The following is a 26,608-nucleotide window of genomic DNA, read 5'->3' as shown; positions in this document are numbered from 1 at the left end:
GGCGGGAGGAGAGAAGGAAGGAGGGAGGGAAGAAGGAAGGCAGACAGGCAGGCAGGCAGGCAGTAGGGGTCTCTCTTAACAGCTTTTCCTGCCGCCTCTGACCCCCTGCTCCCGACATCACCTGCCATCTTCCTCTGCTCACCTCTCACGTCAGAACACTCCCATGTCAGCATCCAGAATGTAACCGAGTTGATTTAAGTTGTTTTATCCTGCGCTCTGGTAGTTCACCATTCAAACACAAAGCGAGCCCCACAGTAACCTTGAGAATAGCAGCCTTAAGTGAAACAGAGCTGGCTGCAGTTCTCAAAAGGGCTTGGCCTAGCCTGAGACTGTGGGACTCGGGAGGTTTATTTAACATACCCCTGCCTCCTCAGCCCAGACGGTTTGTCTGCCAAAAACCTGAAGACGTCAGGCCTGTGGCCTCTCACGTGTAATAGCTATAGCAGCCTGGACTTTGTCAAAGGCCACCTTCTCGTGTGGCACTGCTCCCCTGCTCCCCCAGCTTAGTGGGGTTGTCTCTGCCACTCAGACCAGGAGTCCCCACCCGCAGCCCCCAAACCCAGTGACAGCAGGTCAAAGTTGCCCAGTTTAGAATGCTTCTAGAACTACAGGTGCCAGGGATGGGCCTACTCATCTTCTGGTTGGTATTTATTAACATGCAGGTGAAGCCATTATCCAAGATAGCTCCCATAGGAAGCAGATGAATGGGAGGTGTGCTTCCTTCCTGTAACAGCATAATCAGAAACCACACACACTCCATAAGCCGCTATGCGTTGTGGAAGAAGATGCCCAGAGTCACAAAGGAAGCCTGTTATATCCAAGTTTCTTGTAAACTGGCGTGTGTGCCTCTTTCCACATTTGTGTCCAGGCTCCATCACTGATGGTGGGCAGGTCTGGTACCGAGATGATAGTTCCTGGGATAGGTAGATGGTCCTGATGTCACTGGTCCTGATGTCACTTAGTCCAGGTCCTGCCAGTGCAGTGTGTAGCCTTCCCTCAGGATAGAGGACATGCTAGTTAGAGGTTAAAGAAAAGAAACAAGCATGAATTCTCCCACCCCAGTTCACAGGCTGCCTGAATTCTGGCTCCAAACAGCAGATTGGGAAACTCTTCCTAGAGCTGGAGAGATGACTCAGTGTGGTTAAAGGGACGAGAGAGAGTTCAGTTCCCAGAACCCAAGTCAGGCCTGTAAGTCAGCTCCAGAGGATCTGACCTCCACCACAACACTGCACTCATGTACACATGCATGCATACACATCATACACACATACATACAAATATCCATGTACACAAATATATACACACATAATACATACATACATATACACACATACATTCATATGTATATACATATATACACATACACACATATACATATAAATACTCATATACACAAATACATATACACACAGATATACATATGTATACACATACATACACATAGATACATATACAAATACCCATATATGCAAATATATATACATACAATACATACATATACACACAGATATACAGACATACACAAATACATACATACAGATATATACACATGTATATACATATATACATACAAATATCCATATTCACAAATACATATATACACATAATACACACAGATATATACATACATACACACACACAAATGAAATAATTTTTTTCTTTTAACCTTAAAAAAAAAGAAACCCTCCCTTGTTTGCAGTGACACACGTGAATAATCACTTGGGAGGCTAAGAGGAGTATTTCAATATGGGGTTAGCCTGGGCTACGTGGTAAGTCTGGTCTCACAGAAAAGAACTCTCCCTAGAATATATTAAACCCATAGCCATCTCGTACCACTCAAATGCTCTGCAGCCAGACTCCTCCCTCCTCCCCCTTCCTCTTGAGCCCTGTCCCTGTGTCTTTCTCACCTCACGTCCACCTCAGTGAACAAACCAGCACCTCAGCAGCACCACGCCTGGCCTCCTTACTCCTGATCAGACCTGCTCCTGCCACAGTGTCCCTGTAGATTCAGCAACCACACATCGCATGAACAGGGCAAAGAGCAGGCTTGAAGCACCTGCAGGCTCCTTGTTAGACCTGGTGTGTCTGTAGGGTCTGTCACCCACCACTCTGCTGCCCAACCACACACCACACAGGTTTGAGGGCTTGCTCACAGGGCTGTCATCCAGACACAGGGTGCAGAAGAAGCAGAACACAGGAGCCTTTTCCTGCCACTTGGGCTGATATTCGAGTTCAGTTGCAGAAGTAAAAACAGAAACGAAATTTGTAAATTGCTGACAATATCATAAAGAAAGTCATGAAGGAAAGGCCACTCAGCATGACCCAGCAAGCTTCTGATAAAGCCAAAGAATCGCCCCTTCTGCCATAGAGAAGGTCTTCCCAGGAGAAACGCCAAGGCAAAGGACTTGGGGCAGGACAGTGCGCTGCCAAGCTGAGGAAAGAGCTGGGAAAGGAGGTTGGTAACCAGCAGGAGACTGTTACGCAGGGGTCTGCAAACTAATATGGACTCTGGGTTTTGTCCAAGTGTAACACGGAGCCAATGATAGGTTTTGCCAGGTGTGGTGAATCTAGACAGGTGGCTTAAGACAGTGTCTCTGGCCGCCATGGAGGAGGGACTGGAGGAGGGGACTCCAGCCACCTCCAGATAGAGAAGCTGAGGGTCCTAGCCTGGACCTATGCTGGAGAGAGCTGACAGGCTGTGGGGACAGTTTGGAGCCTGACAAAGAGCTTCAAAGTGTGGCCCTTCTGACCACAGCGCTGGGCGAGCAGCAGACTGGCGACAGATGCGAGGCCATACTGAAACACCTGCTTAGTGTCAAATGAGTCAGTTTGCAGGGAAATAGGTGCGTGAGACCAGAGAGTCCTTAAAACCAGCAAAACCTGTGCAGAGGCAGCGACAGAGGGAGCAAGAAGCTGCTGTGTGGGGTGATGGCCCCCCTCTGTTCCCCGGAGTCCTCGCGTGTGAAGCCAAGCAGTCTGGTTTTGGCAGGCCGGACTTGCCGTGTTCTGCCTCATTTGTCACTGACCTTCTCTGTTCCCCTGGGGAGTGTTGTTTATTGTCATTGGCTGGGCCCTTCATCACCAGCCTCTACTAATAGATAGATGTACTCTCTCTGGGCAGGCAGATTGACAGTCCCTCCCTTGTCCCAGGAGTCTCTAAGCCAAGACCAGTTACATCTGGTTTCAGACAAACATTTTCAGTTCTTCAAAGACAAGTGTACACACACGCACACACATTAGAAGAGTCAGGACCTGATTTCTTTGGTGTTCTTCCCATGAGCTGACTGTGGCCACTCTGGTGACTGTCCTGTTGGCTAGGCGCAGTCACCAAGGCAAAGTCACCAAGGCCAAGTGGAGGGCTTTTGCCTACGGCTAGTTGGACCTGCAGGCTCTGAGAGGAAACCACGCCCTTCAGACCCTCAGGCCAGTGTGAGCACTAGGAGATGTGACTGTAATCCCCCCCCCCCCCCACCTCTACCTAACAGTGACAGGAACGTGAACCTACAGTGTGGCGGACAAAACTTCATTGGTATCCCCAGGGAGGTAGAGCCATGCCTACTGGCCCCAATCAAATTCACAGTGCTCTGCACAGAAACTGAACTCGGCTGACAGACGCCCCACCCCTGCACCCCATTCCTGTCGCAATGCTCTCTTACAGATACTAAAATAGAAAGCCTTTGGGATCCTGATTTGGTTCGGGTTTTATTTTAGTTTTGCTGTGTATGTGCATGTCACACCATGAAGGCAGAGGACAGGGGACACCTTGCAGATGTCACTCCACTCCCTCCACCATGTGGGTTCTAGAGATTGAACTCAGGTCGTTGGGGTTGGCAGCAGACGTCTCTGCCCACTGAGCCATCCTTCCAACCCATAGAAAGCCTTTGGAATAAGGTGCCTGCCCTTGTGCAGGGCATGTGCAGCGTGACCATGGAGCCTAAGCATCTCAGTCAGATCGCTCCTGTCAGCTGCTGGCTCATCATGGACCCGATCCTGGCAGGTGCCCACTGGGGCCACCGTGTCCAGACAGGCTTGTGCCCTCTGGACCTACGTCCTTGGTGGAGGGGAGAAACCTATAGGAAAGCAGGAGTCATGGCGGGGTGGTCACTGTGGGAAGAAGTGACCCCGAGTGCAGAGGCAAAAGGGAAGGGGAAGGCAGGGACATCTTGGGTCAGATGTCACACGAAGAAGAAGAAGGGACTGGTTTATAAGAGGACAGAGAAGGGGTCCAAGGCAGAGGGAGCGGCATGTGCAGATGTCTTTGGGCATTTAAGATGCTAGAGGTCTGACCCCTATGAACTAAGCACGAGATACTGCAGTGGAGTCAACAGTCTTGAATTCAGACGATCCTTCTGGCTGTTTTCAGTTGATTGATTCTATGAGGAGACAAGAGGGGAGGCTGAAGTATGGGGGGGTAAGGTGAGTACGTTCTCTCTCTCTCTCTCTCTCTCTCTCTCTCTCTCTCTCTGTGTGTGTGTGTGTGTGTGTGTGTGTGTGTCTCCTTCCTTCCCTCTGAAAGGTCTTGTATGCATTTGAGACAAGCATTCTACTGATGAGTTAAACCCCCAGTCCCTAAACTTTTTCTCTCTTTTTGGACTTTCTTACCCTGTGGGCTGACACGGGCTCAGAAGAGCTACCAACAGGGCTCTGGGGACTTGGGGACAGCTCCTGAACAACGGTTTCCTGGTCTCTTCTTAGGAAGGAACACCCTTTTCTGCTTTGAAGGTCTCTGACCTCAAAGTGTGAACCACAGGTGTAGTGTGACTTCCCAGGCTCCAGGGACACATTGACTGACAATAGGGACCTCGGTGACTGAATTGGGGCCTGTGGCTCTTTCAGGGTTACAAGAAAGGAGGCGAAGAAAGAGGAAACTGTGTGGAAGTGGGAGTGAATTGACTTCACAGTGTGGAAGGAACCTGCCCACGAAAATAAGTATTTAATGAAATGTCAGCCGCACACAGTGTGACTCAGCAGGTCCACTCCAGAGCACTCTGACTCCTCCGTGGTTATTTACCAGTTTTGTTGAATGTTCGATGTGGGTGGAGGTGGTGTTGGGTGAGCCTGTGCCAAAACTGCTGTTGTCCTTGAAACAGCTCTACCCAGATGGCCAGGGACCAGGAAGGGAGGGAAGGTCTGTACCCTGCAGGCTGAGCAAGCCCTCCAGGCAGGCCTGCAGGCTGAGCTAGCCCTCCAGCCAGCCCTGCAGCAGACCACAGGATTATATCTGTTACCGTCTCACCTTCTGTAGGTGCCTGGCCTCTTGCACCGCAGTAAACCCTAGTGTCCAGCCATCATTGCCAAAGGAAACAGGGGTGATGCCCTCTGCATGACGTTCTTCAAGGAACTGGCAGGTCCAAGGTATATATGTGGTTAGTCTGCAGGCTTGCCCTTCTGTCACATGCTTCCTGCAGCACAGGGTAAAAAGGGAACACACACACCTATACATACATGTGTGCATGCATGCATACACCACACACAACACAATTGTCCTGAGATTCCCACTTGTATCTTCCATTGCCCTCAGACCCACAGTAATCCATCCTATGCACTCCAAGCCCAGGCTTCCAGCCAGCCCCTCTCTATCCCTGATCGCTGCAAGACACGGCTTTTTCAGACCACAAATACATTGTTATGAGGCAATTTGAGTTTGTTTCAGAGCTAGGAAGGATAACAGAAGGGCCTGGGCCTCCTGTCAGGCGGCGAATGGCTCCCCAGCAGCCCTTAACGCAGACAAGTGGAGCGAGACAGCCAGGAGGGGAGGCGCTTGCCGTGAGCTGCCTGCTCTAAATGTTAAGCAATGGGCAGGGCAGAGGGAAGGCTGATCCCTCACCGAGAAAGGTGAGCACACAGGTGGCTTCCCACATCTGGCATCAGTTAACCCAGATGCTAACAGGCAAGACGCTGATAGAGTGAGGAGCAGATGTTTGTTAGGATGGTATTTGTAACTTTAGGAACTTGTGTCGTGGTTTTAAGCAATGTACACGAACAGTGAGCCTCCGTCTCTACAGGTTCGACCTCCGAATCCAACCACCAAGGATCAGAAGTGTTCAGAACCAAGTGCATACGCGCTGGGCGTGTCTAGATTAGTTTTCCAGACTAGAGAGCGTAACAACTATCTATCCACATAGCATTATGTCGAACTAAGTGGTATAAGGAACCTGGGGATGGGTTCAAGTATCTTGTACTCTGCATGTGGGTCTGTGGTCTGGAGAAGCTGTGTCTCGTGGTGATCGGGGGATAGCAATGAGCTTCTGGTATCCACAAGGCCCTGGAATCACTCCCACACCTGAGGAATCACTGTTAACAGGCTCCCAGAGAGGGACATGGTTATCTCCATTATAGACGGAGAGGCTGAGGTGTCAAGAGATCTAAAGAGCCAGAAACAGTGTCTCAGATCTGTAATCCCAGAGTTCAGAAGGCTGAGGCAGGAGGATCAAGTGTTCTAAGTCAACCTGGGCTATATAGCTAGACCTGTTTCAGGAAGTAGAGAGAGAATAAAAGATTTGCTCCCAGCACACAGCTTCCAAGGCTGCGTGATCCTCTGCATGAGCCCCCTTAGTGTGAGGATTGGGGAGGTGATGGATGTGAAGTTGCTATAGGTTGCTGTTTTTTTTTGTTTTTTGTTTTTTGTTTTTTTTACATTATTTTTTGTGTGTGTAGAGGTCAGAGGACAGCTTTCAACAGTCTCTTCTCTCTTACCACATGGATCCCAGGGATTGAACTCAGTTGTCAGACTTGGCGACAAGTGCTTTTACCCATTGCAGTATCTTACCTGTCCTGTTTGGATTTGTTAAGGGTTAACCGGGCAGTGTCTCTTCCTTTGGGGAAGAGGTCTACAGTTTGCACATCTCCACAGACCCTACAATCTGTAAGCTGTCCCTGCGTCCCCTATGTCATATGTGCTCGTTATTTTTGTCCCGCCCACTTTCCTTCACTGATGTCATTTAAGATTGCCTTCAGCTAAGGTCATCCAGCTACCAGTGGCATCTCAGGAACAGTGACACCCCTGTACGCTTCATGTGTCTCTGCATCTCCCTAGAGTACTTTCTCTGTCACCAAGCTCTCTCTGGTGACTATGTACTTTATAAAACATGTGACTGCTCTGTCATCCGGAGCCTGAGGCAGCACCACTACCACCCTGCTGTCCATTCAGGAAACGAACGACTTATGTAGCAATGTGTCTACTGCAGACCATGCAGGAAGGGACACACTTGACCCTTGAACCTGATGTTCTGTCCACACAATTCGCCCTTTGCATAATCAGTTTATGCCTTGTGGTGACAGGCTGCACCTCGTAGTGGAGGGCATTTGTAAATAAACTATGGTAGTTGATATTTGTACATCTTCTCCAGAGCCAGGAATTGTAGGCCACAGTCAGGACAGGGTGTGCACTGCTCTTCCCCACCCTAAGTGTGGGGCCTGGACCTGCCTCACAGGACCAGCTTGCTACATACCCTTTTGGGGGATTTCAGTCCAGCCCTGCCTCCTGGGGACAGGCATATTGTCTCTGGCCTTTCCTGACCTGCCATAGTCTTAATCTATGCCAAACTGCTCTCCCCAGCACCAGCCCCCAGCCCCCTCCTTCATGGGCCACCTCAGACGCCGCCACTCTGAGAGCACAAGTTTTCCAGTTCCAACTACGAGATCCGGGCCACGCTTCTCGTCTTGGCTCTCACTCCAGCTTGCTCCTCTCTTGGCTGCAACTCCCGGCCCCCAGCCCACGCTAATCTGTTTCTCCCACCTCTGCTGGTGGAATAACCATTTTAAAAACTGCCCTCGGGAAATCTAATCAAATGAGAGCAAAATCTAATTTGGCACTAAAAGCCTCTGACTGAAGCCCTGATTTCTGGAGCTTTGTGGGGCCTGGATAATAGTGTCTTTCTGGGTTTCATAAGGGTCCAGGGCTGGGGAGAAGAGCAGGCGAGAGAACTCTGATATCCCCAGGACAGAGGATGAATGGGCAGGGAAAAGCACCGCTCCCTGAACCAGCTGGCCTGGCCAGCCGCTGACAATTGTCAGCATTTGAAGCACACCGGTGTCACAAAGACCTTGGCCTCAATCTTTGGGGATCCCCAGCTGAGGACCCAGAAGAGCTAGGAGGAAACCCAGTGCCACCATGGGGGTTCAGCCAACTTTCTCTGGTTCTCTCTCTTAACTGATTCATACTCCCTGAGCAAGCTGTGGTCCTGGGTTCCATTTAGGGCATGCCAAAAGCTGTGAACATGTTCTTTCAAGCCTGTCTCCAGCCGGCTACTTAGCTAAAGAGGCTGCATGTTCCCGAGCGTTACACAATTTCCTAAAACAACGCCACCTGCTGGGGGTCAAGTTCAAACATCCGAGCCTGTGGGACACATTTTAGACTCTTAAGACCGCCTCAGGGAGTACAGTCTGTCGGTGACAAACCAACACTGGGAGTATGTGACAAAGGCTGCTGAATGGAGCAGAAGCGTACAGGCCCTGGGGATGTTACCACACATGAGCAGTTCCAGATGCTATCACTGTGGTTTTTATTGACAACTGGCTCTGTTTTCTTATTTGTGCTTCAGTGGCTTCAAAAGGGAAACTTTTCCCTCCTGTACATATGTACTTTTTACATTTTAATTTTATTTTTAATTATAATATATTTTTAAATTGTATTTACATGTATATGTAAATGTGAGGATATGCTGTGTGTAATTGCCCTCCATGGCCACAAGAGGGCGACAGGTCTCCTGGAGCGGTAGTTACGTGTACTTATGAGCCACCCAGCTTGGGTGCTGGGAACCAAACCTGGGTCCCCTGGAAAAGAAGCATGCTCTCACCAGCTAACATCTCTGCACACCCCCTCTAGTATTCCAGGGGGAGGAGGGATGGTGTTCTATTTACTTTCTTCCTTGAAGTTCTGAGCCAGTATAAAAAGAATGGTAACAAGGTCGGGAAAAGCCACTTAGGAAGGGCCTGGCTTCTTCCTGATTGCATTTGGGCTTCCTAGCCATGTTCCAGGCTCCAGGTGAAGTATGTACGAATACACACATACACAGAGAGAGAGAGAGAGAGAGAGAGAGAGAGAGAGAGAGAGAGAGAGAGAGAGAGAGAGAGAGAGAGAGAGCGCTCTGTTCTCAAAGGTCCCATGTGGAAGGGCCCAGCACTGTCCTCTGGACCCAGAGGAGCCCAGCTCCCTCCTGCCTCCCCCTGTAAGCAATCCTTCCCTATCTCTCCCTCTTATCTTGAGTGCTGCACCCGCACCCCCTGGTTACTCCGCAGCCACAGGGCACAGCTCCGATCAGTGTGCTCTGAGTTCTCCTACCACAGACAGTCAAGGTCCTGTGCTGGCCTTGATCATGGTGGAGTGACTCGGGACCTCAGTGTCCCTGTCTGGAAAGGATTGGGGTGTGACCTCTGTGCAGAATAGTCTGTTCCTTATCCCCTGGGGAGAAGCTCTGGGTCTCCCCTCCTGATTAAGTACGGTTTGCTGTGGTTTTGTTAACGACAGACATTGTTGTTGGCCAATACAGACACAGAAGTCCACTGTGGCCAGATGGCTGCACCACCGTGGCCACCAGCGGGGCCTCTGTGTTTCTATAAGAAGTAAAGCAGGAGTGTGGTGCTAAAAGCCCCCAGGCCCCTCCAACCTCATTTCCTCCCTGCACCCACACCAACCAGCACCGTAGATTTCTTCTGCCCAGCTTTTGAATTTCTTTAAATCAGATCATTTAAAAATATCATTGGAATGGACATCTTAAGATTTATTTAGAGTTTACAGACCATTGCTCAGAGCTGATGGTAGGAACCAAACTTGGGTTCTCTGTAAGGACAGACAGTATGTGTGCTCTAACCTCTGAGCCATCTCCAGCTCTGTAAAGAGTCTTACAGAATGTATCTCTACCTGGTCTATGTCCCATGCTGTTAACATGCAGCCAATGCTCTTAAATGTAGCACAAGCCTGTGTCATTTTTTATTACATAAATACACTCCATTTCGTCCACACATCTTCCCGTTAGTGAGCTTGTTTCTTTTTGCTTTCTGAGTGTCCCACTGTCAGCTCGCCCTGTGTGACTTTTGATGAACAACTGCGTGCTCTTCTTTGGAGTAAATACTCAAGTTTCAAACTGCTGAACCAGAGCCCATGTTCAAGTCTGACAGAGAATGCCAAAGAGATTCCAAAGTGTTGGGCCAGTTGACACACCCCCGGCTATTTTCAAGAACCTCACTTGCTCTCCATCCCACCAACTTTTGGGGTGCTTTCAATTTATCCGGGACAGGGAAATTCAAACTCTAGAGCATCCATAAGCTTGAACGAGGGGTTTCTTAGTCACGTACTATTGCTGTGAAGAGATTCCATGACCAAGGTAACTCTTATAAAAGAAAGCATTTAACTGGGGCTCACTTACAGTTTCAGAGGCTAGTCCATGATCACCATGGTGGGGAACATGGCAGCAAGCAGGTGCTGGAGAAGGATCTGAGAGCTACCTCATGATCCTTGGGCAGCAGGCATAGGGGATGAGACTGGGCCTGGCGTGGGCTTTGAAACCTCAAAGTCCACTTCCACAACACGCCTCCTCTGACTGACAAGGGCACACCTCATCTTCCCAAACAGTTCACCAACTGGGCACTAAGCCTGCAAATACAGTATGCTTAGCCTATGTAGACTATAGTAGCCTATGGCAGCCATTCTCATTCAAAGCATTGCTTTAGAAGGATTTAAAAAGTTCTCTACTCACTGGCCTACAGCAGCAGAGACAACCTGTCTGCTTCCACCACGAAGGCCACAAACCAGAGTCCAGGGCCTTATCACCCACAGGAATCACTGACTTGTTTGTTTCAAGACAGGCTGTAGCCCTGGCTGTCCTAGAACTAGCTCTTGTAGCCCAGGCTGGCCTTGAACTCAGACATTCACCTGCCTCTGCCTCCCAAGCGCTAGGATTAATGGCGTGTGTCACCACTGCCCGGCTTGATAATCTTAACTTTTAAAGGACATGTTATCTACTGTAAATTATTTTAGTATTTCTATATCCATATTTCAAACTGCCTGTTTCTTCCTTGTAATTCTACTTAGATTTTTATCTCGTGCCTGCAAACATCTGTGAGGAGGGGCCCTGGGCTCCCCCTCTTGCCGAAGGGCAGAGGAGTGTGTGGGTCTCAGGCTGTGAACCCTCAAGTTAGGCAGCATCACTGAGTGATGCCAAGGCCAGGTCTGGCTGCTCTCTTACTCACCTCTGATCCCTGATTCCTTCCAGCTTTCTTCGGAAAATACCTCAATGAGTACAACGGCTCGTACGTGCCGCCCGGCTGGAAGGAGTGGGTCGGGCTCCTGAAGAACTCCCGTTTTTATAACTACACACTCTGCCGGAACGGGGTGAAGGAGAAACATGGCTCAGACTACTCCACGGTAAGCTGGGCACCCCCAGCCCCCCACCACCGCCACCCGAGCTGGGGAGACCCTGCTCTTAGCTCACCCCCTGGCCTGGGGGAGGATACTCATGCTTAACTGGATGTTTGGGCTTGGGCATCCTCAGTGCTGCTGCTCAGGTTCCCTATCTCTAATGCTAGAATAACTCAGATGCCACCTCCCAAAAGAGGCCCCCCCCCACTGTTCCAGCTAAATCATGTCCCCAAGCCCGGTTTCTGGAGACTGAACTCCAACATTCAACAGTGACACAAAACAACTTAATTTCTCTGTCCCTTCGTTTCTAAGGAGGGATTGTTACCATGTCCATTCTCAGCAGACCATAAGCACTCAATTGTGTTGTCATTATTCTTCTCTGTCTGGTACTGGAACGGGGACCAGTCACAGCCCCTCCCACCATGTCCCCAACTCTCTCCTGCTCTCTTTTCCTCTGCCAAACCTCGAGTCTTGTTTCTTTTCTGTTGCTGTGATACTGTGACAAAAGCAATGACTGCACGCCGCTCAGGCCAGGATCCCAGCCAAGGGAATGGCGCCACCCACAGTGGGCAAGTTTTCCCATCTCATTTAAAGCAATGAGGATAATTCACTCCACAGAGGTGGACAAGTTGTTAAGGTGACAATGAACACTGACTGTCATGGCAGCTGTGTGCTGTGCTTCCTTCTCTGCTTCTATCCTGCCATCACCTCCTTAAGGGCAATGACAAAACCATGGTCATACCCCTGTCCCTGATGCCTAGCATAGTGTGTGGCACCTAGGGAGCACTCAGTGTAAATCTCCCAGCCGTCACCATCCTCCCATCTCTCCCACCCCAGGATTACCTCACAGATCTCATCACCAACGACAGTGTGAGCTTCTTCCGAACATCCAAGAAGATGTACCCACACAGGCCCGTGCTCATGGTCATCAGTCACGCAGCTCCCCACGGCCCGGAGGACTCAGCACCCCAGTACTCACGCCTCTTCCCCAATGCGTCCCAGCACATGTAAGCCTCAGCCTCAACATGGCAGAGTCACCTCCACTGGGGGTGGAAGGGTCAGGGCTTAGGGACAATGGGACATTAGCAATGTAGTTGAGCCTTTCCTAGAACCCGCCTGGTTAAAGGACGGACCCAAAAGCTACCATGCCAGCACTTGAGAGGTCAGCACAGGAGGGTCAAGAGTGAAGGCCAACCTCAGCCTCAGCTATGTAGACAATTGAGTCTAGCCTGGGCTACATGAGACCCTATCAAAAAAAAAAAAAAAAATAGACATCAAGGGCAAGGAAAAGGGAAGCTATCTGGAGAGATGGCGCAGTTGGTAAGGCACACAAGGATCCCGGGAGCCCAGCTGTTTATCAGTGTGGCTCTGAGACACAGACCAGCCAGCCTGGCCCTAGCACATAGCTAATGCCTCCTGGTTAGGATCAGTGTCCTCACACTCAGAGGACCTCCCGTCCACATGCGTTGTGAGCGTGTTTACATCCTGTGTTTAAGCCGGTTCTTCTCGGAGGGAGCCTGTACTCTTCTGGTTGCTGTGACAAAAGGCCTGAGGGGAAGAACTTAGGAGAGATTGACTTTTGTTCCCAGATGGAGGGTCCAGCCCACAATGGCTGGGAGGGCATGGTGGCCAGAGCAAGGGGCAGCTGGTCACATCCTCTTGCGGTCAGGACCCAGAAATGAGCGCTGGCACTTTTATCAGTCCAGGACCCCGGTCTATGGGATGGTATCTCCCACATTCGAAGCGTCACACCTCTTCAGTTCAGTCTCTCTGGAAACACCCTGACAGTTCCTAGGTGGCTGCAAGTTCGGCCTAGGTGCCGACAAACACCATCACGGGGTCCACAGCTCCACCAGCTACCGGCTGTGGCAAGCCTTAGATCTTCATGGTAACCCCAGGGTACCAGTTTTCTGTTGCCACATGGCAAATGACTCCAAAGTTTAGCAGCGTTCAACAGCAAGCACACATCAGCCCATAACGCTGTGCTAGGAGCCAGGGGTTTGGGGGAGGCAGGGTGTGAGCTCAGGTCCTGACCCAGAACTTATTTCTTACCATGTGGGCCTCTCCATATTGTGACGCAGAAAGGGAAAGAGGCAAAGACGGGAGCCACTGTCCCTTCTACCTGTGCGGGGCACACACCTCACTGTGCCACCAGTGAAGCCTGCATAGGAGTGTGAAGAACAAAAGAGGGTCACTAGGGCCATCTTTGAGGCTGTCTCATTTAGTGTCTCCATCTGGGTCACCAGAGGTCACCCAGCTGCAACACCTCAGAACCTATTCAAATCCAGCCACCCCCAGACTTCCCACCTCAGGGCCCAGCCCCCAAGTCCTCCACCCAATTGTCTAGTTACAGCTTTCTGGAAAGTGGTCTGGCTTTTCTCTGCCTTCGACCACCTCAGGCTCAGCAGTGACACTCAGCAGCCCTTGCTGCGACATTCTAGGGTAGCAAGGACAGAGTAATGTGAACTCCACCTTAATATCCAGGGTGTTTAATTTTCATTGTGGTCAGAATGCGCCACCCTCCCCCAGCTCAGCTCTAATGACTCTTTGACAGTGTGCCACACTTGGAGGGATTACAGGGTATGTTAGCCTTCTGATCCCTGGGCTTCAGGGAGGAGCTGACAGGGGATAATGAACCGCACTGGGGGGACAGCCCTCACCCTGAGTGTCCCATTCAGCCTCTGTACAAACAGCACCTGTCTGCAATGAACCGCATTTGAGGGGCAGCAGGCTACCCTCACCCCGAGATCCCCATACAGCCTCTGTGCAAACAGCGCCTGTCTGCCCAGCTGCCCTCACCCGCTGCCCTGTACCCTCCTTCCCCGAGAGGAAGGCCAGCAGTCCTCCATCCTGGGCCAAGTTCCCACCAGACAGGGGTATGAGGTGTGACACCACCTGCTCCTGCACTGTCCCTTTGAAGTGAAATTACAGACTCTGACAATGAATAGCAAGAGACTTGCTTGCCCAGAGACTCTTCAGGTCACTACGGTGACTCTGGGAGGCTCTTGCCCCTGGAAGACAGAGGCTCCTAACAATTCTGCAGGAGAGTAACAGTGACAAGGAGAGGAGAAGAGGGGGCAGGGTTCTGAATGGATGGTGGTGTGCAGGGCCTTCAGGTGGGCGTCCCCCACTCTCACCAAGCCTTACCCCTGGAGCAGACTTCATGCTGTGACAAGCATTACTGAGCTACCACCAGCCCTGCTCACTTACCTCGGTCCTCCCAGGACCCCCTCCTCCCACTGTGCCACACACATGCAGACACACTTTCAGACGCTGAAATATAGACACGTAGGAACGTGAGGCACACAGCGCATACACACAGGTACACAAACATACATGTTCAGACACATACATGCACATATACATGTACACGGTACATATGTAGACACACCATACACATGCAGACCCATACAACAGGCACAAAAGAACTCACACAGAGACAAACACAGGTAAACACAGACATGCACCACCAAAACAACCACACGTAAACATTCAAATATGCACAGGCACAGATACACAAAGGTACACAGACTTGGGCATGACTAGGTGAACATACAGGTGCAGAAGCTCACAGACATGTGCACAGACACCTGCCAGCCGTCAGCACATCTTCCAGCATGTGACATCTGGGATCAAGCCCTCCCAAGATCTGTGAAGGCAGGGGCTATGGTGACGTCACATCCTGCTGCTCTGAGACGAATGGTATAAGGGGTCCCACTGGCCGATGTGAAGGAGGTCACTTGTGGGCATCGCCTCGGGTAAGGAAAGGGGACAGCCAACTGAAGGCTCTTTAGGGACACTCAGACATTCTTCGGGTGTTTGAGGAGCCCAGCCTGAGTCAGGTAACTAGCTGACTGGCCTAGCTCCCGAGTTAGGACCCAGCTCTCTAACTTCTGGTTCCGTAGCCTCCCAGAGTGAACGGCTGACGTGGCCACCTGCACCACCCTCCAGGAAAGGGGCTCCCAGATAGGACTCTAGTGAAGTCAGGGATAGCCATTGCATCCTGGAGTCTAAGCTGGATCACAGGGAGTGACTTCCTCATAGTCCAGCTGACACTATGGCTCTGCCACCACCCAGGCAGCCCCGGCAGCCCCCTCTAGCTCCCTGAGACAAGGAGGCTTGTTTCCAAGAATGTTCTACACACAGGTCATGACCTGGGCCAGCCGCACGGGACACGGGCATTCCTCATAATCAAAGAATGTGTGGGCTGGGAAGGATTTAGCAGCAGGAAGCTGCCAGGAGCTGGGGGAGCCCTGGCTTCCTCAGAAGCACACAGTAGCAGTTTCCTATCTGTGGAACTGCTGCAGGCTGCCATGGTGCCATCTCTATACAAGGCCTTTTAACATGTGACAGAGTGCTGGGGTCCCTAAGCAGGGCCAGTGCCTGTGCTGTGCCAGAGAAAGAAAACCCGCCCCTCTTCTGCCTCACACAGCTTCCCATCCCCCTCCTGATTCCACTCTGATTGGCCTGTCTCAAGCAAGAAACAACCTTTGGCTGTAATTTCAGCTTACTGGGGTAGGGAAGGGCTCTGAGGAGACCAGTACTCATGTTTAAGACCCAGTGAATGGTGGAGGGATACCCTCTTCCGGTGGAGAGATGCCCTCTTCCGGTGGAGAGATGCCCTCTTCCGGTGGGTTAGGTTTGGATTTACAGTTTGTATTTTTTTGGTTTGGGTTTGGTTTTTGTCCCCCCCCTCCCCATCCTGAGAAGGTCTCGCTGTGTGCTGTGTTCAAGCAAGCCTTGAACTTCTGATCCTCCTGACTTAGTTCAAAGAGCGATCCAGTCACAAGTGGAAGAATAATTGTGACAAAGGATTTTAAAAGCGTGTCTCGCGTCCCAAAGGTGGACATTCTCAGAGTGTGTGTGGGCCCTGCGTGCACAGCTGCGATATTCTTAATTTTACATCCACTTCTTGCTTCCTCAAAACAAAGCTTAGTGAGTGCAGAGTGCTCGCCCACCTGTGAGCCTCCCTTCACCAGGGTGACGGCTGGGAAGTCAATAAGGTGCAGTAACAGAGATGGGAGCTTGGCCTCAAGTTCTGGGCCTGAGAGGCTCTCAGCTGGAGCCTCTTTGAAAGGGTTGATGAATGAATTCCACAAAGTTCTCAAAGACTCATGCCAAGCTGTTGGCTTTCTACACTTGGGGACTCACGTCCATTTAAGGCTCTGCCACCTCCTAAAGGTGGCCCCCTCCCATTTACACCTTAAGCCTCCACTTGCCCCCGACTGGACCGAGCTGTCCATGGCCCTTTTCTTGACTGCCTGTGTTTGCCACCAGCACACCGAGTTACAACTATGCACCCAACCCGGACAAGCATTGGATCATGCGCTACACGGGACCCATGAAGCCCATTCACATGGAATTCACCAACATGCTACAGCGCAAACGCCTACAGACCCTCATGTCTGTGGATGACTCCATGGAGACGGTAGGCCCCGCCCCTAGCCCCGCCCCCTGGAGATGGTAAGCCCTGCTCCTCCACCCCACCCCTATCCCTACCAACCCCCAACCCTCAGGCAAGTCTCTGTCCTAATCTGAAAACCTAAGTCAAAAGGCCAAACACTATGTCAACGTGGGAGAGGGGCTTGGAGCAATCCAGGGAGAAGGCTTTTGACTCCTGAGTTTTTCCCATAAGCTTCTGCTGCTTGATGAAACCACAGTAGCGTATGCTTTTCTTTCTTTAAAAAAAAAAAAATGAAATAGGGTCTCATTCTGTATAACCCATTGTGGTATAGAACTCACTAAGGAGCTAACCTGGCCTCTAACCCATGGGGAGTCTCCTGTCTCAGCCTCCTGAGTTCTGGAATTACATACAAAAGCCATCATCCTTGGCTGCTTCTGTTTCTTCAGAAAACAAAATGAAACAAACAACAACCATAACAAAAACCTGCTTACAGTTTCGGTAGCTTTACTGAGCTATAACTCATTACACTCAGTTAAAGGATACAACACAATGGGTGTTTTTGTTTTGTTTTTAAGATAGTCTCCTGTAGCCCAGACTGGCCTAGCACTCACCTGTAACTGAAGATGACCTTGAATTCCTCATCCTCCTGCCTCCACCTCCCACATTCTAAGATTACAGATGTGTGCGACACGGTTTATGTGTTGCTGGAGATTGAACTCGGGGCCTTGTCCACACTGGGCAAGCGCTCTAACCATATAAGCCACGTGACAGCGCTCGCTGACCTAAATTCACTCAGTTCTACAACCATTACCACTGTCAAAGTTGATATCACTTCCCCCTCCCCCCAGGGGGAAAGACACCCTCCCTCTCTTAGCCGTCACCCCCAGTCTCTGTAGGTACTAAGCTCTTCCTGTTACTCTGGATATTTCATGCAAATGGATCATAAAATATGGCCTTTGGAGACCAGTTTTTTTCATCAAAGCACAGTTTTCAAGACTCACCCATAGTGAAGCCTGTGTCACAATCCCCAGGACCCAGAGGCTAGGGAAATCAGACTCTCAAAAGACTTTCACACACAGGATAGAATGTACTTATACACACACAATAGAATGTACTTACACACACACATACACACACACACTTCATATATCAAGGAATCCTATTCCACTGGGTGGGCTAACAGCTTACTCAAAAGGGATCCATAGCTATCTAAATTTCAATCAAAATATAAAATTCAAACTCCATTCCTTGGCCACACTAGATGTAGTTTGTGTGCTCCATAACCACACTGGACAGTTGCAGACTCTCACGCAGGGGTCTATTTCAGGTTACAGACTCCTACCCCGGCCACATCTAGCTTCATCCATTCATTCATTTGTTCATTCATGCATGCATTCATACATTCATCCAAGGTCATTTATTGAGGGTCAGCACAAGTGGGACACAGCTGCCAGAGAGCAAAATACGAAGACCCCCACACAGTAAGAGCCCCAACCTGTGGGAACTACCCACAGAGAAGGGACAGATAGTAACAAGTATAAGGGACAGTTGAGGAGAGTGGCCTTAAGCTGTCTAGTCCCAGGGGCTTTGCAGAGAAGTGGATTTGCCCAAGGCATGGACGGGATGGGAGGTGTACTGAGACCAGAGGTCTCCAGTTCCTTGCCACCTCACCTCTGGCCTCTCTTGCAGATCTATGACATGCTAGTGGAGACGGGGGAGCTGGACAACACCTACATCGTATACACCGCTGACCACGGCTACCACATTGGTCAGTTTGGCCTGGTGAAGGGCAAGTCCATGCCTTATGAGTTCGACATCAGGGTCCCGTTCTATGTGAGGGGCCCCAACGTAGAAGCTGGCTCTCTGTAAGTGTGTCTCCTGTGCCCGAACCCCAGGTCCCAGGCTCACAGGGAGACCTTGGATTCTGCTTGGTCTGAAGCTTAGCACAGGTCCAAGCCCCGCCCCTCAGGGGCACAATTCTAGAAGTTGAACCAGCCACTGTGTCAGCCAGGGTGGACTCCGAGGAGTTTTGTACCCTTCTTCTGAGGCAGAAGCCAGGAGCTATGAACTCTCATGAAAAAACAGTGAGGTGGGGTTCTGTGTCAGGAAATGCCAGAGCCTGGGTGTTGCTAGTGTGTGGGAAGGCGCTTTGATTTCCACCCTGTCTGGGCAGTCACTGGTCCGGTGGCTGTTGAGGAAGAGATCTCAGACTTAAGCAGAGAACCATTGTCAGCTGATCCTGCTCCTGGTGGCACCACCGAGCAAGCTATCTGCCTTTTGCTCTTTCCTCAAGGACCACGTGGGCCATGGCCCTCAGCCATTTTCCTCAGCCTAATCTTTGAGATGGCAACCTGAAGCAGAAATCCCTGTAGGAAGCAGAGATGAATGAAAGGCTGGCAATCATGGCCGCTTCGTCCCTGTAGCAGCTGGAGGGTGGGGGTGGGGGTGGGGGGAGGATCAAGGTTCAGTCAGGTATATGCAGAGGGAGGACTGGGACTCGCACAGCAGCCCTCAGCACAACCCAACTTCAGAGCCAGCAAGGGAGAGAGACAGGAGAATGCCAGTGAGACAGGGCTGAACGTCTGTCCACAGAACAGCTGGAGTGCCAGTCCATCCCTCAGCCGCTCTGCTAGTTAGCCATGGTCGTTGCTGGGCCATTCTCACATGGATGGCTACTGAGTGGATCCCCCTGATGTGATCTTAGGAGTGAGGTCCCCAAGCATATGGGGCTTGTCACTAGACTCACTGTAAAGAGCTAAAGGCATCACACAGATGCCTAGAGTCTGGCTTAGAGGCCAGACTGTGCGTGTCCAGCTAGCAAGAATCAACAAGAGGGCGGGCGTGAACCCTAGAGGCAGAGGAGGTTAGCATTAGCGCAGCTAACCCTGACAGTGCAGCACCGGAAGGTCCAGCTGGAACTGGCCTCCATAGGGGTCAGAGTGTCAGGATGGAAGTGTCCTCACCTGCAGATGTCCCTCCGTCTTCACCTCCAGATGCCTCTGTCCCAAGCTAAGCTGCCACCCAGGTGGCCAAGGTTCCACTCCCTCTGTTCCCCAGGAACCCCCACATCGTCCTCAACATTGACCTGGCCCCCACCATACTGGATATCGCTGGACTGGACATCCCAGCAGACATGGATGGAAAGTCTATCCTCAAACTACTGGACTCAGAGCGGCCAGTGAACCGGTGAGAAGGGAACAGGAGAGACCCAGGGGAGGAGGCTCCCTGGGGGCCAGGGAGAACTCAACCATGGGGAACTAGGAAGGCCACTAGTATCAGGATCGAGGTGCCCCAGGCTAACCCATGAGAGAACAAAGGACCAGCCCTCTCGGGGATTCTATCCTCCCATTTGGAGCTAATCTGAATCTAGAAAGATAAGACAATAACCAAGAATTCAGACTCTTTGTCACAATGACTATGGCTTTTGTGACCCTATTGATCAGTGGTGTGACTGACAGGAACATGTTCCAGATGTCCTGGATGGCTGAAGGAAGCAATAGTGGGGAGGGGAAAAAAAAAAAAGTGGGAAGGAAGGTGGCTAGAGAGGGAACCAGAAATGCAGGAGCGACCCCTTGTGGTCAACAGTGAAACTGACCCCTGGATAACAGGTCTTTCTGTGAGCCTTTTCTAGATTCCTCACAGGGGGCCCAGCCCTGAGATCTATCTACAGGTGGCTGCCCTGTAAAACAGTGCATCCTCCAACAAAGGGGGCTGGAAGGGTCTAAAATGGACATGTGCAGTGTAGGGGCACTGGACACTTGAGAATCAGAGTACAGTGTAGAATGTTGTTTCTCAATGTACCCATCTGTGAAATGGAAAAGACAGCATGCTTTATATACACAGGTTCCAGCTACACACCCCCTACCCTGATAGATCAGGAGAAATCGCCCCTTGAAGACACTCAGCCCAGAACTGGAAATGCTGTCTCTGCCATTTGGGGCCTGGGCTCCCAGGAGACTCCAAAACTCTCTCTCTCACACACACACACACACTCTCTCTCTCTCTCTCTCTCTCTCTCTCTCTCTCTCTCTCTCTCTCACACACACACACACACACACACGCACGCTCATGCACACAAATGCCCATGTAACTAGGTAATTTCAACCACAGAGAGGCATTCAGACCATATCCTGGAGAAGTGGCCCTGTCCCTGGGGTGTGGAGACCTTTCCAGTGTCACCTGGCCCAGAGTGTGGAGAACCTGTGGACAGGGCTGGGGACACGGGCCCTGCAGACAGGAAGCTGGACCTGCTTGTTTTCTAGGTTCCACTTGAAAAAGAAGCTGAGGGTCTGGCGAGACTCCTTCCTGGTGGAGAGAGGGTGAGTGTGCAGGGCAGGGAGACCCCCCCACACACACCCCCCGTGAGGAGCAGCCACAAGACTGTAGGCGGCGGTATAGTGCTGTGCTGGTGACTGGGTGACTGGCTCAGAGGCTGTGTCCAAATCCCCAGTCACGATTGGGTGGCTGATGCAGAATTCGAATCTGGAGGCCACACGTCCCCTTTCAACATACTTGGCAGAGCCTGTACAATGCTCATTTAATTCTAACTCAGGCCGTCTGGGACAAACAGCCTCATTAAAACCCAGGTGCTCTCAAGCAGCCAACACCCGTCCTCCACAGTAGGCCTCCATAGAGCCATGCAGGGGCTGCAGCCTAGGCAAGCACAAGTTGCCCCAGTGCTCCACCCGGTTCAACCAGCCCCCGCATCTCCCTCAGCAAACTGCTCCACAAGAGGGACGGTGACAAGGTGAACGCCCAGGAGGAGAACTTCCTGCCCAAGTACCAGCGCGTGAAGGACCTGTGTCAGCGAGCTGAGTACCAGACAGCGTGCGAGCAGCTGGGCCAGGTGAGGAGATGGCTGGAGCTTCCGGGCCTATGGGGGTGTGGTTCACATGGTTACATGGGAGGCTCTGGTTCCTGTCAGGGTAGCAGTGTCCTCTGGGTGTGTGTGACCTTGCAGTCCTCGTGTGGGAAAGCACCAGCAGGTGGGCTCGGGTGGCAAACAGCATTACTCTCCTGCTGACTTGTGTGTTAAACTCTTTGTGGCTGGCTTTCCATTTATAGGGGAATTAGGAAATAAATTTTCAAGATTTTTTTTTAAGAACATTGGTTACAAGAGAGACAGTAAGTAAACATATAATCCAGGTAGCATCCAGGGAGAGAAAGGGTCAGTGTCCAGAGGAGGTCTTTCCAAGGTGGGCCATAGAGAGTGGGAAGCGTTAGCTGGGCGTGAGCCTCAGAGAGGAGGGAGACAGGATGGAGGAGTGAGAAGGCCTGTGGGCATGTGGGACAAGCAGGAGGGGGAATCGGGGCTGGTCCACCACCAAGGGGTGTGAGGACAGCAAGGAGCTGTGACAGTAGACTCTGGCCACCAGGTGAGTGGATTAGTGGGAAGATGGAGGGTGAATAAGACCTTGAAAAGCAGTCAAGGCCACTGAACTACGCATCTCACAGCTCCGGGCACCTCCAGTTCCCCCAAGCTGTGTCTGGAACAAGGCTCTCTTCCTGTCAGTGCTTTCCCTCCAAGTGGGGACCATGACATACCCTCCCTCACGTTGAGGTTTGAGGTGGGGGGTGGAGCTGAAGAAGAGCAGGGGCAGCAGGTGGGGAGATTTAAGGGGACGTTGGCTTGACTATACCGTCACTAGCAGCTCAGATCCCAAAGCTTAGGCCTTGGAAGGTTTTAAGTAGGAATAACATGGCCCCCGTAGGGAAGCTGATCAACCACCATGAGGACATGGCTTTAGGCTGACAGGAGCAACTACGCCAGGAGCTGTATTGGTGACTGCAGTGGTAGGTCCAAGCTAAGTGTGGACAGGAGGGAGAAGCAGGCAGTTGGAAGTGGCAAGGTTATGGCATTTGCCAAGCCGAGTGTGGGCGGGGAGAGGAGCGGTGGGTGTGGCAAACAGGATGGGGGCGGGAGGAGGATGTGTGACACCTGCAGCCCTGCTGTGTCCTACAGAAGTGGCAGTGCGTGGAGGACCCTTCCGGGACGCTGAAGCTGCACAAGTGTAAGGGCCCCATGCGGTTCGGCGGTGGTGGCGGCGGCAGCAGAGCCCTCTCCAACCTGGTGCCCAAGTACGACGGCCAGAGCAGTGAGGCCTGCAGCTGTGACAGTGGTGGAGGGGACTACAAACTGGGCCTGGCTGGACGCCGTAAGCTCTTTAAGAAAAGTAAGTGTCACCGGAGCACCCACACTGGGCAGGAAGAGCAGCCATGGCTTGGGCCATGTGAACTTTCAAACAACTCCAGAGATGTGTCTCCCGACCTGGCGGGGTTGTCCTAGGAGCAAGGGACACAGCCAAAACCCTCACAAGCTACCATTCGAGAGGGCAGCGGTGCTGGGACAGGCCACTAGGAGGCAGTGTGGACAGGAACCAAGGCCAATCACATGGGGCCAGCTGGGCCCTGTAGGCTTGGTGTCATCTGGAGCAGGTGGAGATGACAAGGTTCTCAAACCTCCCTCAAATGACTACTCTAATGGTGAGAGATGCAGACAGACAGTTGCGGGCCTGACAAGAAGCCAGGTGGCGTGGGTGAACCGTAGTATCCAAGGAGGATACTATGGTCATTAGACCATACTGACAGTGTGCTTTCAGAGTTCACACTGACAGATCCCCCCACTCCCAAAATGCATCTGTGGCCCACACGTGTGGAGGTCGGGACATCTTGCCAGAGTTAGCTCTCCTCTACCACAGGGGTCACGGGGATCAAACTCAGGTGTGGAAGCACCTTTACCTGCAAAGCCGTCTCACCAGCTCTCCTGAAATTCAAGTCATTTGTGATTTAGCCTGCCCAGTATAACAGCCTCCCTGTGACCCACTTCCAGAGATAGATCTCCCAAGCCCACAAATCAAGCAACACTGAGACTGGTACTTGGGGTTTCATCCCTGTCTCAAAGACCCATGGCCAGGGATACCTGGCCAGCCTGTCCCAGCCTCTCTGACTTGTCACCCCTTCTGGCCCCCTCAGAGTACAAGACCAGCTATGCCCGGAACCGCTCCATCCGTTCCGTGGCCATCGAGGTGGATGGTGAGGTATACCATGTAGGCTTGGATAACCTGCCTCAGCCCCGCAATCTTACCAAGCGGCACTGGCCAGGGGCCCCCGAAGACCAGGATGACAAGGATGGTGGCAGTTTCAGTGGTACTGGTGGCCTTCCAGATTATTCTGCCCCCAATCCCATTAAAGTGACCCATCGGTGAGAGTCTGGCTGGAGGTTGGGGGTAGAGGGGCAGGCTGGGCCCCTCTTCACCCCTCAGGGTCACTCATGACCCTTTCTCTTGAGCAGGTGCTATATCCTTGAGAATGACACAGTCCAGTGTGACTTGGACCTGTACAAGTCCCTGCAGGCTTGGAAAGACCACAAGTTGCACATCGACCATGAGGTACGGCCACTGGGGCAGCACAGGCTAGTGGCAAGCACCCACGGGAAGGGCAGCGGGGCATGGCAAGGGGTAAAAGCAAGACTGGTCCCCTAAATCCATCATCCCAGAATAGGAATCTGAGTCATGGGATCTAGCAGCCAGTCAAAGGTCCAGCCCAGAGCTGGCTGGCTGAGGACAGCGCAGCAGACTTTACTTAGACCTGCAAGATGCCCCGGACAGAGCTCATCCTTTGTATAGCATCTGCAGGTTCCGCTGGTGGGAGGAGCAGTCTAGTGCTTCAGGGAGCCCCCTTTCATGGGCAGAGCCACAAACGCAGATACGTCTGTACCCTCCCCACCCGCAGTTGCCCTGTGGTTTCTAGGCTTCTCCCGTTTCCTCCCTCAGATCGAAACCCTGCAGAACAAAATTAAGAACCTTCGTGAAGTCAGGGGTCACCTGAAGAAGAAGCGACCAGAAGAATGTGACTGCCATAAACTCAGGTGAGGGAGCAGCAACACAGGGCCCCACTCAAGCCCTGAACACCAGTGTGCCCTGTGGACACACACACCCCTCTCAGCACTGACCCGTCATTGATTTTCAGTTGTATCTTTGTCAAGATAAGGAGCCAATAATAACCCTCATCCGCAAAACTCAGGGACTGCCCCTTGGTGGCCAGGCATTTGGGCAGGGCCTCGCCTTGCACAGCTGGTTCAGTCAGGGGCACAGGCTCACTGCCTTTGGGAACTGCTGGGCTGCCACTCAGGTTCTGCCTGCCTGAGAGAACTTCCCACACAGAAAGACATGGAGTCTCTCTGCAGTCACTGTCCAGTGTGGTAATCACGTAACACACGACTAGGGAACCTGGTGCAAGAATTTTCCTCGATTTAAATGGAAGGAGCCACACAGTTCTGAACACCTTTGCTGACTCGGTCCTTGTAAGATGTCAGTCCCAAAGCCCCTTCTAAGCATGAGGTACATGGTTTATGATGCGAATTGGCTGACACCAACTGAAGCCAGGCCCAGCTTCCAGTCAGGGTTAAATTATTCCCACCCTGACTTTGCAGTCTGCATTGGGACATCTAAGCCAAGCCTGGAGCTGTCAACCAGGGGGCTACAGTGCCCTCCATCTCACCCAGGGAGGGTATAGTGGGCAAGAGCAGTGAACCCCCGTGCACGCCTGCCAGGGTGTCCTGCAAGGCTCTGACTCTTGGGGATTGGGGGTGGGGGGTCTGTTGCAGTTACCACAGCCAACACAAAGGCCGCCTCAAGCACAAGGGCTCCAGCCTGCACCCTTTCAGGTAAGAGTAGAGATAGGCCCAAGGCTTAAGCTACCATCGTTACCTGCCTGGAGCTAAAACATGATAGGAAAATTAAGAAGGCTGGGCTGGGTTTCCCCCTGGGAGGTGAGGTCTGTGCAGTCCTTGGAGGGGCTGGCCCCAGGTCCATACCAAGACTGTGGCTAGAAATGGTACTGTAGCCACACTAAGCACTGAACACCCATTTCTGTGCGGCTGGGGGCTAGAGCTATAGGAGGCCACAGGAGGAGAACGGCCCTGGGATCTGGGCCTAGCTGCAGCCTCGGAGCCCCTCGATGGCTCTGCCCAGCCACTGGGGTGAACCACAAGGCCGAGGCCATTGACCCCTAAGAGGTCTTAAGTGTGTGTGGTCCTCTGTGCCCTCAGGAAGGGTCTGCAGGAGAAGGACAAGGTGTGGCTGCTGCGTGAGCAGAAACGCAAGAAGAAACTACGCAAGCTGCTCAAGCGGCTGCAGAACAATGACACATGCAGCATGCCCGGCCTCACGTGCTTCACCCACGACAACCACCACTGGCAGACAGCGCCGCTCTGGACGCGTGAGCAAATGGGCAGGCGGGGCACGGGAGGCCTGTGCGTGGGCACCTACCCTTCCCAGGCTTCAGAGGGCTGTACTGCTGGTGGTGTCTTAGAAACCTGCGTCTGTCACTTGGCATTTGAGAGCCTGTCTCAGGGAAGCTATCTGACAGACTCGTCTTTCTGGGGGCACACTCAGAACATGCGTCCTTCCCTCCGCAGTGGGGCCCTTCTGTGCCTGCACCAGCGCCAACAATAACACATATTGGTGCTTGAGGACCATCAACGAGACCCACAACTTCCTCTTCTGTGAATTTGCGACTGGCTTCCTAGAATACTTTGACCTCAGTACAGACCCCTACCAGGTACAGGCACTGCCAGAGAGATGGGGAGACAGGCATGTGAGGCACACAGGTGCCACCAGCTAGACAGGCATACACCTGCAGAGGTGCAGATAACTCCCACGAGGTCCCTAAGCCTGGAAGACTGAGTTCTGAGGCCACTTGGAGTCTGGGACTCTGTGTAGTCGACATGTGTCTCCCTCCATTTCCCTGTGTCTGGTGTATAGCACAGCCCTTCCATCTCCCTCAGGGAAGACTGACTACAGGGCTCTGTAGTTACTTCTGCGGACCCTTGAGCAGTAGCTACA

At 52.0% G+C, this 26,608-nt stretch overlaps 1 protein-coding gene across 5 annotated transcripts in view; it reads left to right on the top strand.

The window, feature by feature from the left end:
- Positions 1 to 26,608, top strand: part of Sulf2 (sulfatase 2) — an 80,649-nt gene that overhangs the window by 49,578 nt on the left and 4,463 nt on the right. For all 5 annotated transcript variants that reach the window (XM_034495079.2, XM_034495082.2, XM_034495080.2 and 2 more), the window contains exons 4-17: positions 11,214 to 11,365; positions 12,197 to 12,366; positions 16,637 to 16,787; positions 18,453 to 18,628; positions 19,821 to 19,949; positions 21,026 to 21,082; positions 21,480 to 21,609; positions 22,726 to 22,936; positions 23,736 to 23,964; positions 24,055 to 24,151; positions 24,536 to 24,630; positions 25,369 to 25,428; positions 25,813 to 25,982; positions 26,182 to 26,324. In XM_034495079.2, the coding sequence (XP_034350970.1) occupies positions 11,214 to 11,365; positions 12,197 to 12,366; positions 16,637 to 16,787; positions 18,453 to 18,628; positions 19,821 to 19,949; positions 21,026 to 21,082; positions 21,480 to 21,609; positions 22,726 to 22,936; positions 23,736 to 23,964; positions 24,055 to 24,151; positions 24,536 to 24,630; positions 25,369 to 25,428; positions 25,813 to 25,982; positions 26,182 to 26,324 (1,970 nt within the window). The remainder of the gene's footprint in view (positions 1 to 11,213; positions 11,366 to 12,196; positions 12,367 to 16,636; positions 16,788 to 18,452; positions 18,629 to 19,820; positions 19,950 to 21,025; positions 21,083 to 21,479; positions 21,610 to 22,725; positions 22,937 to 23,735; positions 23,965 to 24,054; positions 24,152 to 24,535; positions 24,631 to 25,368; positions 25,429 to 25,812; positions 25,983 to 26,181; positions 26,325 to 26,608) is intronic.

Source organism: Arvicanthis niloticus, chromosome 2, assembly GCF_011762505.2.
Source record: "Arvicanthis niloticus isolate mArvNil1 chromosome 2, mArvNil1.pat.X, whole genome shotgun sequence".
NCBI lineage: Eukaryota > Metazoa > Chordata > Mammalia > Rodentia > Muridae > Arvicanthis > Arvicanthis niloticus.
Note: the sequence above shows the minus strand (reverse complement) of the source record. Positions and strands in the feature narration are given on the sequence as shown.